The sequence below is a fragment of the Manis pentadactyla genome, chromosome 6, assembly GCF_030020395.1.
Source record: "Manis pentadactyla isolate mManPen7 chromosome 6, mManPen7.hap1, whole genome shotgun sequence".
Lineage (NCBI taxonomy): Eukaryota > Metazoa > Chordata > Mammalia > Pholidota > Manidae > Manis > Manis pentadactyla.
The window spans coordinates 41,074,867-41,092,338 of record NC_080024.1 but is presented as its reverse complement, the minus strand read 5'-3'; the positions used below and the strand labels follow the sequence as shown (position 1 = coordinate 41,092,338).

At 38.8% G+C, this 17,472-nt stretch overlaps 1 protein-coding gene across 3 annotated transcripts in view; it reads left to right on the top strand.

Moving 5' to 3' along the window:
* The window catches only part of HECW2 (HECT, C2 and WW domain containing E3 ubiquitin protein ligase 2), a 343,025-nt gene that overhangs the window by 291,199 nt on the left and 34,354 nt on the right, over positions 1–17,472 (top strand). For all 3 annotated transcript variants that reach the window (XM_057503729.1, XM_036927906.2, XM_057503730.1), the window contains 4 exons: positions 184–267; positions 2,919–3,028; positions 12,137–12,257; positions 13,668–13,781. In XM_057503729.1, the coding sequence (XP_057359712.1) occupies positions 184–267; positions 2,919–3,028; positions 12,137–12,257; positions 13,668–13,781 (429 nt within the window). The remainder of the gene's footprint in view (positions 1–183; positions 268–2,918; positions 3,029–12,136; positions 12,258–13,667; positions 13,782–17,472) is intronic.

The window sequence follows — 17,472 nt, the reverse complement described above, 5'->3', positions numbered from 1 at the left end:
GTCCTCCTTGAAGGCAAGAACCCTGACTCTCTTGCATGTATATTCCTAGGGTTACACCCAGCACCTGCCTCATAACAGGTACCAAAAAAATGTTGTGACCGTTATTTTAAAAAATGGTACCTAAAACAGTGAGTTATTTCCCAGAAGTCTACCACATATATTTTGAGCTGTTTCTTTGCTTAGGGAGAAGATCCAATTTATCCGAACTGAAGGGACCCCAGGATTGGTGCGTCTTTCAAGTGATGCAGACCTTGTTATGTTGCTGAGGTACGTAACACTAGTTTTTGAAGTGGGAAGTCTCCTGTCATCAATATTGTGGAGCATTTAGAAAATTAATATGCTGGCAGCCTAAAAATGTCTCCTTTATTCTAAATAAGACAGATGGAGATAGACAAATACTGTATGATTTCACTTATTTTGTGGAATCTAAAAACAAAATGAAGACTCATAGATGCTGATAAGTGACTGGTGGTTGCCATGGGGGAGGGACAGGGGTAGGTGCGTGGGGAAGATAACGAATAATAAAGGGGCACAAAAATTCTTAATAACAATATGAGTTGGTCACAGGGATGGTAGTACAGCATGGAGAATATAGCCAATGATTCTGTAACATCTTCCTACGCTGAAAGATAGTAACTGCACTAGAGAGGGTGAGGATTTAATATTGTGGGTAACTGTGGAACCACCATGTTATATACTTGAAACCAGACTAAGATTTTATAGCATCTATACTTCAATTAGAAAAAAAAAGAACTTGTGGAATATTTGTGTTGAAGATTTAAGATGTGATTTAGTGATAATTCATTTCAGATTGTATTTCTTACTGCTGAGACCAAACTGATTTTTTTTGTACCCTGCTGGTAAAGGAGGGAAAGGTTAGTAGAAGCTAATCAATAGAATGTCCCACTGATAAAACCGAACAATGGAAGGGTATATACAGCTTACCCCAGCAGAGTAGAAGAGAGGTCACTGTTATATTTTCTTTAAAAATTTTTGTCTCAAAATGTGTTTTGTACCCTTTTGCTGATTTGACATTATTTATTTACTTTATGAGTTTAAGAGTTTAGGCTTGGAAAATCAAATAAAAAAGTTGAAATTTGGTCACCAGTACTCACTGCCAACTTGATATCTCTAGGAAATTATTCAATTCAAAATAAATCCATGTAAGTTTATTTTCCAATATTGCTGTAATAAAACTAAGGAAATTTTAAATGACTTTGCTTTATTTGTTATTGATCACTATTTCACATATTCTTTCCCTAAGTTGATTCATGTAAAAAAATGTACCTCTATCAAAGTTCATATGGGAAATGACTGATAAATTTGGCTACATTTGAATTTAAAAATTACATGATGAAAGACATAACGTAAAAGGCATAAAGAAAGGTAACAAATTGGAAAAATATATTCACAACATACTTATAAAAAGATATCATGAGCACCCAAAAAAAAACCTTTCAATCAATTTAAAAGAAGAGAATCCAGGAGAGAAATAGGTAAAGGATATAAAAAGGCATTTCATAAAATTGAAGCAAGAATAGCCAGTAATCTTATAGAAAGACTCTAGTGATCATAAAATGCAATTTCAAATAATTATATACTAATTCACACTACTAGATTTGAAAAAAATCACAAAGTCTGAAAATACCAAATAAGAAATAGGAACTTTCATATTGTCTGGATTTGGTGGAATTGTAATTTCTACAACCTCTTTGGAGTACAATTTCACAATACCTTGTATAGCTGAAGAGGCATATCAATTATGACTAAGCAATTCTGCCTTTAATGTGTACCATATTTACATGGAAAAACTCTTTTACCTGTATACAAGATAATATATACAGGGTGTTCATTGTTCCATTATTGGTAAAAGCACAAAATCGGAGGATAAGTAAATATTTTTCAAAAGAGATAGGAATAAATAAACTTTTTTTTTTCAAAGAATGGACTAGAGCATAGCAGATAAAAGTTATAAACTAGATTCTTATGTATCAATATAGACATCAAAAATAGTTGAACAAGAAAAAGTTCAAGAATGCCATCTATTTATAGAGCATTTATGTAATTTTTAAACAACGCATAAGGCAAAACTATATATTGTTGAGCTATGCATGTATGTTGCAAAATATTAAACTATAGAAGGAATGATACCTATTAAAGTCATGATAGAGATGAACAAAAGAAACTTCATTTACATGCTTATACACATATATGAATACATATGTATGAAAAGTTTGGGATTCCAAGATCTCAGATCCCTGGATACTATATTTTAGGAGAATATTAGAAACCAATTTCAATGTGGAGGAAAAAGAAGACACTAGATTGAGTAATCTAAGATCAAAATCCTTTCATTTGAAAAAACATAATAAAGTCAGAGTAAATGAAACAGCCAGTTATTTAGCAGTTGTAATTATTTCGGAGGTGTTTTGTTTTATTTTGCTTTTAATTCTTCAATTAAATCCTAAGCTATTGGAAGGTTGAAACCCTGTTGTATATTTCTTGGAATGAAGATATAGAATGTACTTGGTCTATCTATTATGGGTTCTCAATAAACATTGTCTCTTATGTTTGAATCTTATTCCCAAATATAAAAACCTGGATGGTATTTTCAAAGAGAAAATACCCATGTCAAAATGTGTAAAACCCAAATTACATATTGAAGTGGCAAAATAGAAATAATATTGTCTAAAACTGGTAGGGAAACAGGCAACTAACCACAGGTTTCTCAAAAGCTGCAACAGCCAGCTCTTTGGTCCCAAGAACTGCCTATAGGAAAAAGGGGACAAGTGCTCACTTTAGAATGTGAACTGGACCTCGGACGGGATAGGACAGAGATCGACTCTTACCCATCATGGAAACAGGGCTTATTCCCTCCTGTGGCTAAAATTTGCATTTTGTGTCTTGTCTTTCCCCAGTTTATTTGAAGAAGAGATAATGTCTTATGTGCCTCCACATGCCTTACTCCACCCCAGCTACTGTCAGTCTCCCCGTGGCTCTCCCGTGTCCTCTCCCCAGAACTCTCCAGGTGAGTCCACCTGCTCCTGCAGTGAAGTCTCTGAGAGGTTAGCCCTAAAGTCAGACGTTCTGTCCTTCATGAAGGACACTAAGGGAAACTTTGGGTACATGTTTAGTATTATGTGCCACTTCTTGTTTCTTAAAACTGGCTATTTTCATGGGGATTCATTTTGACAGGAAAATAATGACATTCCAGAATAGGAGGTAAATGTTAGCAGTATGATACACTCAGATACAGAATTTACTTGTTATTAAGTTATATAATGCCTAAAGTATCTTGGAAGATATTGGAGTACACAATGCATCTTAGCTCTTTGGGTTTAAAAAGCTCTGGTTAGGAGACCGATTCAATGACTAATAAAAAGAAATCTCTACTCAAGAAATAATACAGAATTAAAATTAATCAGTTGAATGGACTTGGATAGTTTTTCCTTGCAATATCGCTAATTATTTAAGTAGATAAGAAGGTTAGAGACACATGGGCAGGTAGAACATGTTGATAAATGAAACAGACTAAAATTTTTAACTTCAAATGCTTTTTGAAAGATGTTGGTGTGAATGAGGGAGTGGATGGATGAATGAATGAATGGTGGCTTAGCAACTGAGTTTTTTAAAGGAAGGTAGTCATGATGTTGACAGAATATCACTATGTTTATCCTTATTACAGGCAATGTATTGTTCACACTTTAACAGCTATCAGAATTTATTTTAATGGAAATACAAATTCCATATATATCACTAAAAGCTGCTGTATGTTAATATATAACATGTGTTCCCACATATTGCTACGATAATGAAGCTGCATCCTAATACTGCACACAGGAAAAGGTCTATTAATTTGTTCATTCAACACAGATTTATTGAGCATCCAGCTATGATCCGAGCACTGAATTAGACCCTGGTGCTGCAAGGATGAAAATACAGCCTCTGCCTTTGAAGGAGTCATGCTGGGGCAGTGAGGCAACAAATGACGCCGTAAAACTCTGGTTAATCCTGTAATGAAGAGATGTATGGGAACAATTCTTCCTTCAAGACTAGGGGTAGGGTGTTTGGGAAAAGATGAAAATAACAGGTATGAAGGAGAGCCTTGAAGGATGATGAATATCTGTTTACCAGGTGGACCAAAGGAAGAAGGATATTCTAGGTAAATGAGTAACATAAGCTAAGCCACAGAAGCATGAAAGTAGTTTAGGGCAAATCAACAGAGATACAACTGAAGGCAAATTCTCAAAGCTCAGGTTGGGAAGATAGGCTGGAGCCAGATGATCATTGAAGCCTTCCTTTGTACTCCATATGGAGGCACTAAAAATTTACAGAGGAATATCCTGTTTTACAAAGATAGATTTGGTGGCAGTATAGAGGATGGGTTAGAAGATGAGAAACTGGAGTCAGAGAAACCACTTGGGAGGCTATTGCATTAACCAAGGTGACATGATAAAGGGCCAGACTCATGGTGAAAGAGAAAAGGGATGTAAGTCAAAGGATATATTGGATGTGGAGATACCAGGACTTAGAGTCCAGTTAGGGACGATTCTGAGATCCTTACAACCTGGACTGCGAGGGTGATGGTAACCCTATTCACCAGAAAGGAAAAAGATTAGACTTGTGGGGAGGTGTTAAATGAGTTTGGTTTTGAACATGTTCTGTTGAGAAATCTTTGGCTCATCCAACTAGAGATACCCAGAGACAACTGGAAAAGACAGTCATGGAGCACAGGAAAGGTTGGTGGTTAGGTATATGGGCATTCCTAGTCGAACTCCAGAATGTAGATTAGAGAAACTAGTGAGGACAAGTCTTTGAAAGAAGAGAAAAAGAGAGGATGGTAACATGAGGAACTCCAGTGTTGAAGGGGTGGGATGAGATAGAGGAGCAAGTGAAAGAAAGAGAGCCAATGGATTTTGGAAGATAATTAGGAATGTCTCTCCAGGAAGGGCAGGATCCAAAGAAGAGGGAATGGTTAACTGAGTGAAATCCTCAAAAGGATCAAGAAGGATAAGGCCTGAGAAGAGGTCATTAGATGTGAAAGTCATGAAGTTTTATAGGGCCTTTGCCTGAGAAGTTTCCATGAAGTAATAGGTCATAAACTGGAATGTGACCAGGTACAGAATGATGTGAGATGCAAAATGGAGCCAAGAGTATATATAGAATATTCTTTTTATGAAGTATGGGGGTGAAAAAAAAGGTAGGACAATAATTAATAGAAGAGTTAAGGCAGGGATTTTAGGATGGGGAAGTTGAGCTTGTGTGTGTGCAAAGGTCAGAAGATGTGAGTGGAATAAGAGTGGTTCATTGAATGAGGCAAAGCAGCAGCCAGCGCAGTTCAGGTCTGTGGAAAAGCAGGACCCTGGAGGCAAAGCACAGGTCAGCTGGGGAGCGAAAGCACAGGGCAACTTGGAATGCCATTTTGATGATACAAGATGAAAAGAAATAAGCATACGACACTACAGGGAAGTTTAAAGGTGTAGAGGAATAACTGATAAAGGCCTCAGTCTTTACCAACTGTGTGTGGAGGCTAATAGTAATCACCTCCCATTGTTATTTGAAGAACACCTCACCTGGAACCTGGAACATAATAAGCATCTAATAAAGGTTAATTTATCCCCTTTCTCTTTTTTTCTGGAAGTCTGATTGTGAGAAGCATAGTTTGTTAATATTTGAACAATTAGTAACTGGAATGCATAAATCCATTTCTTCCTGATTTGCAGCACTGGCTGCTTAGATATTGAATCATTCTGTCTTTATCTTAACTCAACCCTGTGATGAAATTTAAATGGGTTTTCCCTAAACTGATGTTTAATGGTTAAAGAAATGAAGCTGTATAGATTATTGTTCATTCCAGTCAAGGCTTTCCTTTCCAGGCTTTTTCTGTGGCCCATCCTCCCTGAGAAGAAGGTAGATCACCAGATTTTCTCCCTTCCAAGCCATACAAAGGCATGTGTTCTTGGGGACTGGCTGAACATTCTCCGAGACTGTATGAAAATTGTAAATGGGGACTCAGTTCACTTCTTGTCACTTAGCATCACAAATGTACATGGAGTAATCCGCGGTGGTAATAAATTGCATTCTGAAAGCGTATTTAGAATTAAGTATTTTCCAAAGACATGGAGACCCCAGATATATCTAAATTGCTAGCAGTGTTTGTGGTGGTTTTAATTTTCAGAAAGAATCAGCTCCATATTTTTGGCCTGCTCTCTCTCAGCAAGCTTTATTTGATCTTGAAATGGGGATGTACTGCCTGATATCAATGGAAGTAGCTGTAACCGATTCCACATGACACGAGCCGAGGACCAGCTGGCCTCATTTACCCTGTGGAGCAATCTTATTTCTTTAAGTACAGTAGCCTGTCCTTCTACCAGTATTCCTAAAGTTTTTTTAAAACATTTTGAACAAAATTTTTAAAGTGGTCTAATCCTCCTTCCTATGACAAGAATGTTATCCCTTCAATGCTGTGAGAATAATATTGTGAGTATTACAACAAGAAGAGATTTGAATAATCTTCTTTCAGAGCACCTAGGAACCTGGTAAACTTTCTCTTCCTCATTCTAAGCACATTTACATGTCTTTCCATGTAAGGGAGAGGGGCTTTGGAAACTTTGACTAACTGCTTTTTACAGTTGTTAGAGTGTTCACCTAAAATTTGTTGAAACTGTGGAATGTGAACGTTTGTTTTGCTAAGATCATTATAATGCCAATCTAGACCTTAGCTATTCCAGAAAGAAAAAAATCTTTGGTTTATTATGCCAAATATGGAACCCAGAAGTTCTTTTAAGGACCTTTTGTAGCCACACATTTCTAGGAATTTAAATGCGGTAACACCTAATTTATCTGATATTGTTGGAGATGCGCTCACTTTGGTGAATTTTCCATGTAACCTAAGCTGTGGCTTTAAGTGCCAGATTTTATTTAACCCACTGTTTGCTGAAACTCTTTCATAAATGCATGGTTTTCTCCCTGCTTCCCTGTACGCAGTGCACTGAGGGTAGTTCATGGTTGCAGGCGATCATTGCCCAGACTGTTGTTACTTGGATAGACTGGACTCTCTGGAAGCTAGTACCAGCACCGGGTCACACTTGGCAGAAGTGAAACAGACCGGAGCTGCGGAAGAGCCGCGTGTTCCTTTACTGAAGGTGGTCCTGAAAGCACGAGATGCAAGAGAGAATTCTCTCTCCCAACACAGGGCGACTCCTTAAGGATCCTCTGTTCCTCTTTCTCCCTCCAAAGTCTTAGCATCATCACTGTTGTTTATCTCATCTCCTGTTCTTGTCACAAATATTCTCTCTTCTCTTCCCTCCGCCACCGTGTGTGTGTGTGTGTGTGTGTGTGTCGCTCTCTTCCCTCCTTCACTCCCTTCCCTCTCCCTTCCTCCAGCTTTCCCACAGCCCTGAAGCAGCTTTGTCCTTATTTTTAGAAAAAATGTTCTATCCCTTCATTGCTCAGCCCCACAGAGATGAGGTAGGTCCCAAACAGCACCAATGAAGGCTGCTCCCTGGGGTGTGGGGATGAGCAAGTTGTCATCCAGAGACTAAGGGACAGCCAAATAGTGTCTCTGTCACTGCATAGAAGGTTTTTGTCTTTGTTTTGCTGGTGGCATTAGTCTCCCTTGTCCCTATCCCAATGCTATCGGGATGCCCTTCAGGGTCCCCTTTTAATAAATTGCTTCTGATTTGCCAGGGTCTGAGAAATGAGATGATTAAGTCAGTTTTAAAAAAATAAATGGCATGTAAACGACAGCATCAGCAAGCCCAAAACAATGAGCTGAGGGCCTTTCACTTCCCTAAGAGTAGGAGGCAAAACGCAAGGACCTGAGTACTTGGGCTTGGCGCCACCTACTTTGGAAATGTTTTTTCCCCCATAATTTCTATTTCCCCGTGTTCCAAAAGGTAGAGTCTTCCAGACATTATTGTAATGCTTTTGTTCTCACTCAGTAGCAGGGAATTGTTTAAAAAAAAATGTCACAGAGTTGTTTTTAGAAAGTGAGCCAGGAAAGAAGTGGGCTTCTGAGCCATCCCCGTCCGGAGGTCTGGAGCTGTGCGGGATCAGGCTGAGCTCCAGCCTGTGCAGCGCAGAGTGACAGCTGGTCATCAAAGTGGTCTGGGTTCCTAGTGACGTATCTGGAATCAAAAAAGACCCAGACTTCTCAGCAGTTTGACACCAAGATTTTTCTAGTATCACGTCAAGCATGGTCAGGTCGAATTCTGTAGTTTGTATTAATTATTCAGTTCTATAACAGTAAATGGAAATAGTGTAGCACTATTTGGAAACACTTTAGGTCTGCCTAGCATGATACAGAAAAAAAATATCCTAATGTCTGTTACTGAAATTTTCTCCTGCAAATAATTAACATAGTGCTTACTACCTATGAAGTCAGCCCTTCCTTTGATCACTTCCTAAATTGACCTTTTTATGTCTAACTTCCTTTTCTAAGACAGTAGTGACCGTAACATTACTTTCTCTGTAGGAGTATTATATCCTAGAACTTCACTTGCAGTTGTGGTTCTATTAGTTTAATCTTCCAAAACAATCTTTGATTTCCAAAGTAGAAGTAACATCATTCCTTCCCTGGAATTTCTTGGCAGTTGCCCCTGATGTACATTGTGAATTTGACAAGGGCCAAGAACATACTTTACTGTAATTTTTAAAACATGAAGTAATGTATAAATGACCTTTTTCTTACTACAACTATTAGCAGAAGAATGTTTGCATTGAACAGTTTCTGTCTCCAGAGCCTCCATAATCAAATCCCTTTATCTAGACTATAAATGAAATCAGAGCTAATTTTTATTAAGGGTCTGTATTGGTATTGATGGAATGCATTTTGGCATTTCCCACACCCTTTTAAACATCTTAAATTATACAGCAATAGTATATGTGCTGTCATTTTTTTTAAGGTAATCAACTCTTGAAGAATCATGTTTCTTTTGAGTCCTGAAAGATCTTCACTCAGTCCTTTGTTCTTCCTTGTCCTCTTCCCCATCAGTGATTGTCCTCTTGAAAGCTGATTCATTACTGCTACTTTCTGAGCTGTCTGGGTTTATTAGTCTGCAGTTTCTCAGGCCGCAGCCCTGACAGCTTTATCCTCTTGTGCTGCACTGCGCTGTTCTTTGACCTTCCAAGAGAGCAGGCTTGTGCTCCCAGAGATCATGTTCCTTCATGTTGCAAATGATGCCTTTCAAGTATACTGGAATCTTCGCCCCTGTTGGTCTCTGGATGCTGCCCAGGTGTTTCACTGGTTGCATTTGAATGTTCTGTAGGGGATAATGGCTCCCAACTGTGACTGCATACTGGAGTCATCTGGAGAGCTACATAAGACACTACTGCCTAGGTCCCACCCATTCAGATTCTGCTGTCATTCACTTAGATGTGGCCTGAACATTTAAAAAATTTTAAAGCTGCCTAAGTGCGTCTACTGTGCAGTAAAGATTGAGAACCACTACCTAGGAGTCTCTTCTGCATCCTTGACCTTTTAATGTCAAGTTTATATGTTACCTTTATGGCACAGCTCTTAGCTTTTTGGGCAAAAGACTCATACCTATGCAAATAAACCTCTGGACATATTGATCACTAGCCAGTTTTATTAAAATTCATTCCTAAAACCCCAACACGTTTCCCCATATCTTTAGTACTTGCCTCTATATGGATAACAATAACACCTAACAACTGCATGGGGCTTCTTACCTGAAAGCACTGTGCGAAGCACCATGCATACACTCACTCATTTAATTCCCAACTGTGGCCCTCATCTCTCATCAAAATCCCAATACTGTATTTTCCAGTGCCTGTTAATATATCCACCTGAACAGCTGTCTACTCCAGCTCAGTATGTATAAAGCTTCACATGTCTCTGTCTAACAGCATCGTTTTCCACACTCCTTGTAGCACCAGACAGACCTGGCTCAAACCCCAAACCTACCATTCACCAACATATGACTGCAGTTTCTGTAGTTACAAAGTGGTAGTGATGATGGTACTAATCATAATGCCTGCTTCATGGACTTAGACTTTGCTGAGATCCTCAATATGAAATGCATGGTCCCAATGCATAGCAGACACTTAACAAATGAAAGCTATGTTATTGTTTAAAAACTGTGCTATGTATCAGAGCTTCCTGTCTTTCTTTCTCACTGATCTACTCTTGCCAGTTCTCATTCTGCATTGTGCGTGTTTCTCTGAGCAATCACTGTCCTGCCTAAGCCTCATCTCCTCAGGCCTGCGTTGCTGCAAGGTCTACTCCCTCCAGTCTCCTTCCCCCCTTCTCATCCTGAGTCCACTCCACATACTTTGAAAATCATTTCTCAAATATAACATCATATGTATGTTATTCCCTTGCTCAAAAACCTGTAAAGCTTCCCACTGTTCATGGTGCCCAGACTCCTTAGCTAGGTTTTTTTTTTAATTCCTCTCATAATTTGGCTCCAACCTTCTGACCAGTTTAATTTCCCATTACTCCCCTGTGCTCCCCCTATGCTCTAGGTTAGCAGGGTCTCCTTGGTGGCTTGTAAACATGCATTCGTGCTTCTTCCAGCTCTTGCTGCCCTCCCCCAGTATAGCTACAGATTGCCCTCTATTTATGAGGGCTGAGCCAATAAAGCCTCTCTCCCAGGCCTTTTCCATTTTGATCTCCACTTATCCTCATTTATTATTTCTGTGACCCTGATCCTAAATGCAAATACCAAGCAGGCCAAGCAGCCAGTGTCACCGAATGGCTGTGGCATATGGAGAACACAAGCTTCATCTAATGGAGCAGCTACCTACTGTAGCAGTGGGAAAATGAAGCCAGTGGTGCAAGAGTTCCCACATAATTTTCAAGAGAAAAATCTAGATTATTATTTTTTTCTTGAAATCTCCTAGTTTTTAAATGTTGGACACTAATTTAAAATATTTAAAAATGATTGTATGGCAAACAAAATAGATCTTTAGGCCTGGATACAGCCTCAGAGCATAGTTTTGTCTCCGCTTTATACTCTGTATACCATCTAGTTTAGGACTTAATTGTTTCTCTAATTATATGACATGTTTTATTTCTGTCTTCCCAACCAAAATTTCTACTCCAGCAACCCCAGCCTATTCATTTTGAGCATCTGTTGCTGAATCTAACACAGTATTAGCAATGAGAAATTGCAATGAGCAATCAACTTAGTTGATTCATTAAAGAAATATTTGGTGAGTTTACATGGTAGGTAATGCACAAGACTTCAAAATTTTTGTTCTCTGGTTTCTTTCATTATGTTGTGAAATATTTATTGGAATATTCAGTGTTTTTGTCCTGGCTCTGTGTGTCTGATTCCCATATTCTTCATCAGTTCTGTATCTCAGCTTAGTCACCTGGTGACATAAAGCCAGATTTTTCAATGGAAAGAGGAACAAACTGTGTTGCTTTTTATGTCTTATTAGTGATACTTGACATTGGATGACATATAAAACATCTTTAGAAAATCTGTAGATAATCACAGCACTTGGCACATATTAATATTGAGTAGCAGTATTATTTATTCTTCATGCAATCAGGAGTGTGCAACATGTGTCTTGTGCAACATGTGCCTTCTGCAAATATGTTTAATTTCTGTTTTTATATCAAGATTATTCTACCTTGCAATATGAAATGTATGTAATTATGTGTCTAAAATAACTCTGAGTTTTATAGCATTTATCTAAAAGTACTTTCTGTAGGTTTTTCATGAAGTATGGAAAGTCACCATTCTTGTTTTATATACCACCTACTTTCACATTGCGACTTCCTGTCTAGTTGCTGTGATAGCATCTCAGCAGCAAGCAAAAATATTCCACCCTGAACAGTTACCATTAAACATGAGTAACTCTGTTTGACTCAGTTTGGACTGAAAGAAGAAACAGTTGACCAACACATGGGCATCACTGTAACATCCAGACAGAATTGTTACTCTTAAGCAAAAGGCCAAAAGAAGACAACCTTAAAGACCTTTGTTAGTCTGTTACAGCCTTCAACTTGGAGAAGTGAAAAGTGGGCGAACTAAAAGGATTGCCTCCTTTTACTTGCTGACTGTGGTGGTCTCAGCCCCATGGTTATATTTTTCATGGTGTTGGGATGAACATCAGGACACTGTACAAATCCAAACCCTTCTCTTTTTCTGGTTTGCTGTAGGTACTCAGCGTGCCAATGCCCGGGCTCCAGCTCCTTACAAGCGAGATTTTGAGGCCAAACTAAGGAACTTTTACAGGAAGTTAGAGACTAAAGGATATGGACAAGGCCCAGGGAAATTAAAGTAAGTCAAAGTGATACAAACCATAGGGTTTGTTGATGGTGAAAGGATGGGATGCAGTTGGGAAATTCACTGTAACTTGGGATGACCAGTCTTTGTTCTAGTAGGCATGATTATTTTGGCATGTATAAATTACTGGGTCATCTAAAACATAATTCTGGAATTAAGCATGATTTAGCTTAAGGTTTTTAAAACAAACAGTGAAGAATATCACATGCCGTGCAAAAGTACAGCAAAATAAAAAGTTGATTTTTCTTTCTCCTGCAAAGTATTTGTTGTCTTTTAGTATATTCATTAGCTATAAGGCTACCACAGTGTCCTATATTGCACATCACTGTCTGCTGAGCTGACCTGCATGTAGGAACCCTGTGCTCAGTTCTAACTTCACTTGTCCAGTGAAATGTGTCATGAATGTTGTTTCTGCCTTTTCTTTGTTTGCTTCCCTTTAAACAAGGACACTGAAATATCATCATGTTGTCTGGGCTAGAATTGTCTTCATTCCCTACTTACCCTTACCTCCTTCATCTCCACCTCCACCCCTGTCCCGTGTGCCCACTAGATATCAATCACTGTGCCACTGAGAGAGGACAGAGCAGGGAGGGGTTGCACTGCCTGGGGTGCCTGAAAGGAGGTTCATGACCAGCCCAACACCCCGCAGAGAGGACTGGCTTGACTCTATTCGCAAGTTCCACTTTCATCACCCTCAGAACACGTCAACCTGCCCAAGCACCGTACCCCTCTGAGCTTTGCCTTTCTCACGCTTCACTGAGGAAGGTCTTGATCAAGCTTCCTGTGTTTGACCTCCCTATCAGCTCCCTTTCTAGTCCTATTGGCATTAAAGGCAAACTGATATTTGCAGAAGGATGACTTCAGTTGTCACCATCACAAGTCGATTAATTGGTGGCAAGTGTCATTCATTTGTGTCTGTCTCTTAGGGAATCTTGAGAGTCACTTAACTTGAAATTAAATTAAGCACAAGTGTAACCCTTCTGCTTTGGAGGATGTGGAGAACTGTTTTTATTCTTGTTCTCAGTCATCTCTCTGGGCACTTAGTGAATTGAATTCCTTGTCTAGGTGCATGCAGGCTTCAAACATTACCTCATAGGGTTCTTCCTTTACTAAACCAAAGTTGTATTGTTCTATAATCATTTTCCTTCTGGGATAAATTGATTGGACCATTCAGGAAGGACTTGAGTTGTGTTTACAAGTCATAGGTGGGGTGCTCTATTTACCAATGATTCTCTTACATAACTTTTACTAATGCTGTTAACAGTTAAAGGCAAGCGAAGTGTCTGCATGCAGATAGCGTTGGATTAAGTCACTCCACTTTTCACTTAGCTGGTTATGGTAAATGGTAGAAAGGTAAGGATTAGGAAATAATCTGTATTTTTCAAATTGTCTCTTTATGGACAGGTTAATTATCAGAAGAGATCACTTACTAGAAGATGCTTTTAATCAGATTATGGGCTACTCCAGAAAAGACCTGCAGAGAAATAAGCTGTATGTCACGTTCGTCGGGGAGGAAGGGTGAGTAGAACAGAGAAGTGGCCTGGAGAACACAGGCTGTGGCTGCGGAGCGGATGTTTCACCACATGGTCGCTGCGGTTGCCTGAAACAGGAAATCCTTCTGGCAGGAAATGCCATTCTCATACACTTCAACTTCTCAGCTTTTTTTTTAAGGCTTCCTCTGGTTTTTAAATCATTTGACATAGAAATTCTTTGGTAAACGCTGTAACTATACATCATTTTTGAGAACAGAAGTCTGGTTTCTTCTCTCTCACAGAGAAAAAGTGAGGCTTTGAGGAAAAAAATCAAGAACTGCATTTTAACATCTGATCTTGTTCCCTACACTGAGATATGAGTGGATGCACTTCACCTGTGAAATAAGCTCAGTTTCGGAATCACAAATCAGAATCCTGCTGCTCTACCAGAAAGCCTCCACTGCAATAACTCTTGGGCCTTGGTTCTTATTTCTCTGCCCCAGTTTTCCTCTTCCTCCGGGTTGGCAACCCTCCTACCTGCCATAAACAAATGTCTCCAACCTTCCATGACTCTTCCGTAAGTGTGCGCATACAGATAAGGGTTAGGAAATGCAGAAGTGGGGACTCCCACACAGGGTTCACTGCAGCCAAGTAGATGTAACAGTTGTTATATAACTCCAGGAGATGACAGCTCCCATCTCTCCCAGACCCCATCCTCTTTCCTCATTACAGGTCTGAGTAGAGTCTCAGCAGCTTCTCTGTAAGCCAGCCAATTCCAGAGTGCACTTAAGAAGCCATTACCTGGGCTCTGGGTGTCTTCACTCTGGTGGACTTGGATCATTTTAAAGCTGCCCCCTCAGTCATGCCCAGGAATAAAGTGTGTTAGATTATGGAATTGGAGTATTGTTAGCTATCAAATTCAACCATACAGTTGAAGAAACAGAGGCTCCAAAGTTTAAAATAACTAGATGTGCTAATGGAACTAGATAACAACACAATTGGGATTCAAATGTAAGCCTTTTGTTTTTCATCCGAGACTCTTGGACCAACACGGGGATGTCAGCCAGAACTCCTGAACTCTGATCTCTGTGAATTTTTCCTACCTATGGATCTTTTCACTCTTCCAAGTCAGTGACTGATAACTTCTGCTCTTGTCACATGTACTGCTTATAGTCTTCCAGCTATGACTAGATTAAAGTAAAGTACTATATGGGGAAACAATGTAACATGACAACATTTGGGCAGAAGCTTGCTTGAGACTGGAGCCTCCATTCCTGACATGTGTTAATGCACTTCTAGCTGTGTTCGTTGGCTTAAAGATGCAGGTGCACAATTGAAAATGAAGCCAAATTCTTTTAGCCTAATCACAGATATGCATGGGATTCCAAGTATTTTGTTACATAACCAGTCTGGTTTGGATGGGAGTGCGGTTCCTCCCCCAGAACTCCAGCTGCCTTCCTTCTGTGTTGGAGCACTGTTTGTTGAGGTTCTGAGATATGGGGAAGAGTCTTTGGTAGCCCTGGTACTTATATTTGAATAGAACAGATGCTTATCATGCTTGATTTTCTGAAAGCAGTTGCCTATGATCTGGACTGATGATGTCCGTTGCTAGGAGGGGACCTAACCTGAGTGGGGCTTGATACCTCTGTATATGATTGCCCCTAAAGTCCAAATGCCTCTGCTTCCCTCATCTGTCTCCTTCATGTAACCCCAGAGGGAAAACAAGGGGGAGAACACTTTGAAATGTGACCTCGGCCATCAGGACCAAAAGCTTAATCAGGCCCCTTTGTGTGTGGCTTGTTGAAGCTGGAATGGGGCCAGGAAGTTCTGGTCTCATGGCTTTGTCATGTCAATATCATACATGTAAATTATTAGATACTAACTTTATTTTGGTATTAAGTCATTGAGAATGCATATACACTTTTGAAAGATTAAAGTAGTACTGTTGCTGGAAAAAAAGAAACTTTAAAACAACATAAAATTTAGAAGTTATTTTAGCCTTAGCCCTTTCTCAAACATAGTGATTCTATCACATTAAAATTAAAGTTTATAGCATTTCTTTCAGGATTATAGTAAGTCCCCAAAGTGGAAAAACCTACCTAATTTTTTCTATGGAACTATAAAAATGGAGCTGGAAGTTTTCTGTCACTTTCCCTTAGTTAATTTTAATGCCCTCAAAATGTGTCCTTTTGTAAGTTCTTCTTGTCTGGCTGTAGTAATCGGTATTTAAAAACATATACACCTAGTGCCCAGATCTTGGTTTCTAACATCATCCTTCAATAAAAGGAACCGGGGCTCCTTGGAGAAATGGCTGATTCTGGGACCCGGGCAGGAAATGTAGAAGATAGAGCTGAAAGTATCTTGTAGTGCCAGAAAGTAAAGAAATATTAAAAAATGTCCACAGTGAGAGAGGCATGTCAAAGGGACTCAAAGATCAACTGAAAGAGCTCCTGATAGTTAAAACTAGAATAATTTGATCAACAAAATAAAGTAGTATTGGGTCATAAGCAAAAGTATAAAATAAATATCTTAACTGATATAATTACATGATTGAATAAATAAATAAATAAATGGAGGAGAATAGACAAATCTCCTCTGCAGAAGATTCCACATAATTCAGCACAAGTCCCTACTTTATAATTGTGGGCTCCATGTATTGACTTCCTTCCAAGTAGTACAGTGTGGGAAGGGGAAAAAGCAGTAAGTCTTTGGTAGAGATGCTAGGTGATCAAGGCTAAAATCAACAGTGATACATCTTATTAATATGTACTCAGTATTACTGCTGTGATGAAAACGGCCCTTTACCTCTGTAGTCTTCCTACCAAAAGCCCGTTACTCAGCCTAATCACAAAGAAAAAATACCAAATAAATCCAATTTGAGGCACATGCTTCAAGATCTCTTCCCAGTACCCCTTAACACTGTCAAGGTTGTCAAAAACCAAACCAGAATAGGCTGAGTAGAATAGGCTTGGTCACAGCCAAGAGGAGCTGAAGGAAACATGACAGTTAAATATAATAAGGTATTTAGAATGGGATCCTGGAACGGAAAGGGGGCATTAGATAAAAACTAAGGAAATATGAATAAAGTATGGATTTTAGTTTAATAATAGTGTATCAATATTGGTTCATTAATTTTAAGAAAGGTACTCTACTAATGTAAGATGCTAACAAGAGGAAAACTGGTTGTGAGGCATTCTTCACACTATCTTTGCAACTTTTCTGTAAATCAAAAACTATCCTACAATAAGATATTTATTAAAAGAAAGCATATAGTCAGGATTTGGGGAGATTTGGGAAATGTTTCTCTGAATGACTTCTGTTATTTTCTTGTTGTCTGATGAGTGACTGGCACCAGGGTAATTTTTAGTATGTGTATAAATACTTGAGGTCAGTAGAGTAATAAATGTGTCGTGTGTAAATATATATATATTTTCAATTATAATATATAACATTATATATATTATACATATTTATAAGATATATGTATATGCAATTGATTCTGTGGAAAGTCCAATTTAGTAGGGATATTGGCATATAGAGTATATTACTTTGTGTTTCTGATGTCCACTTTATGTTACCTATAAGGGAAAAAAATACTTTGCAATTCTTATTGATACCATCTCTATGATTATATTTTCTACCTATCATAATCAGTGTCTTTCTTTATAGAGTCACTTTAGAAGTGGACTCTATAAAGTCCACTAGATAACAACACAATTGGGATTCAAAGTAAGCCT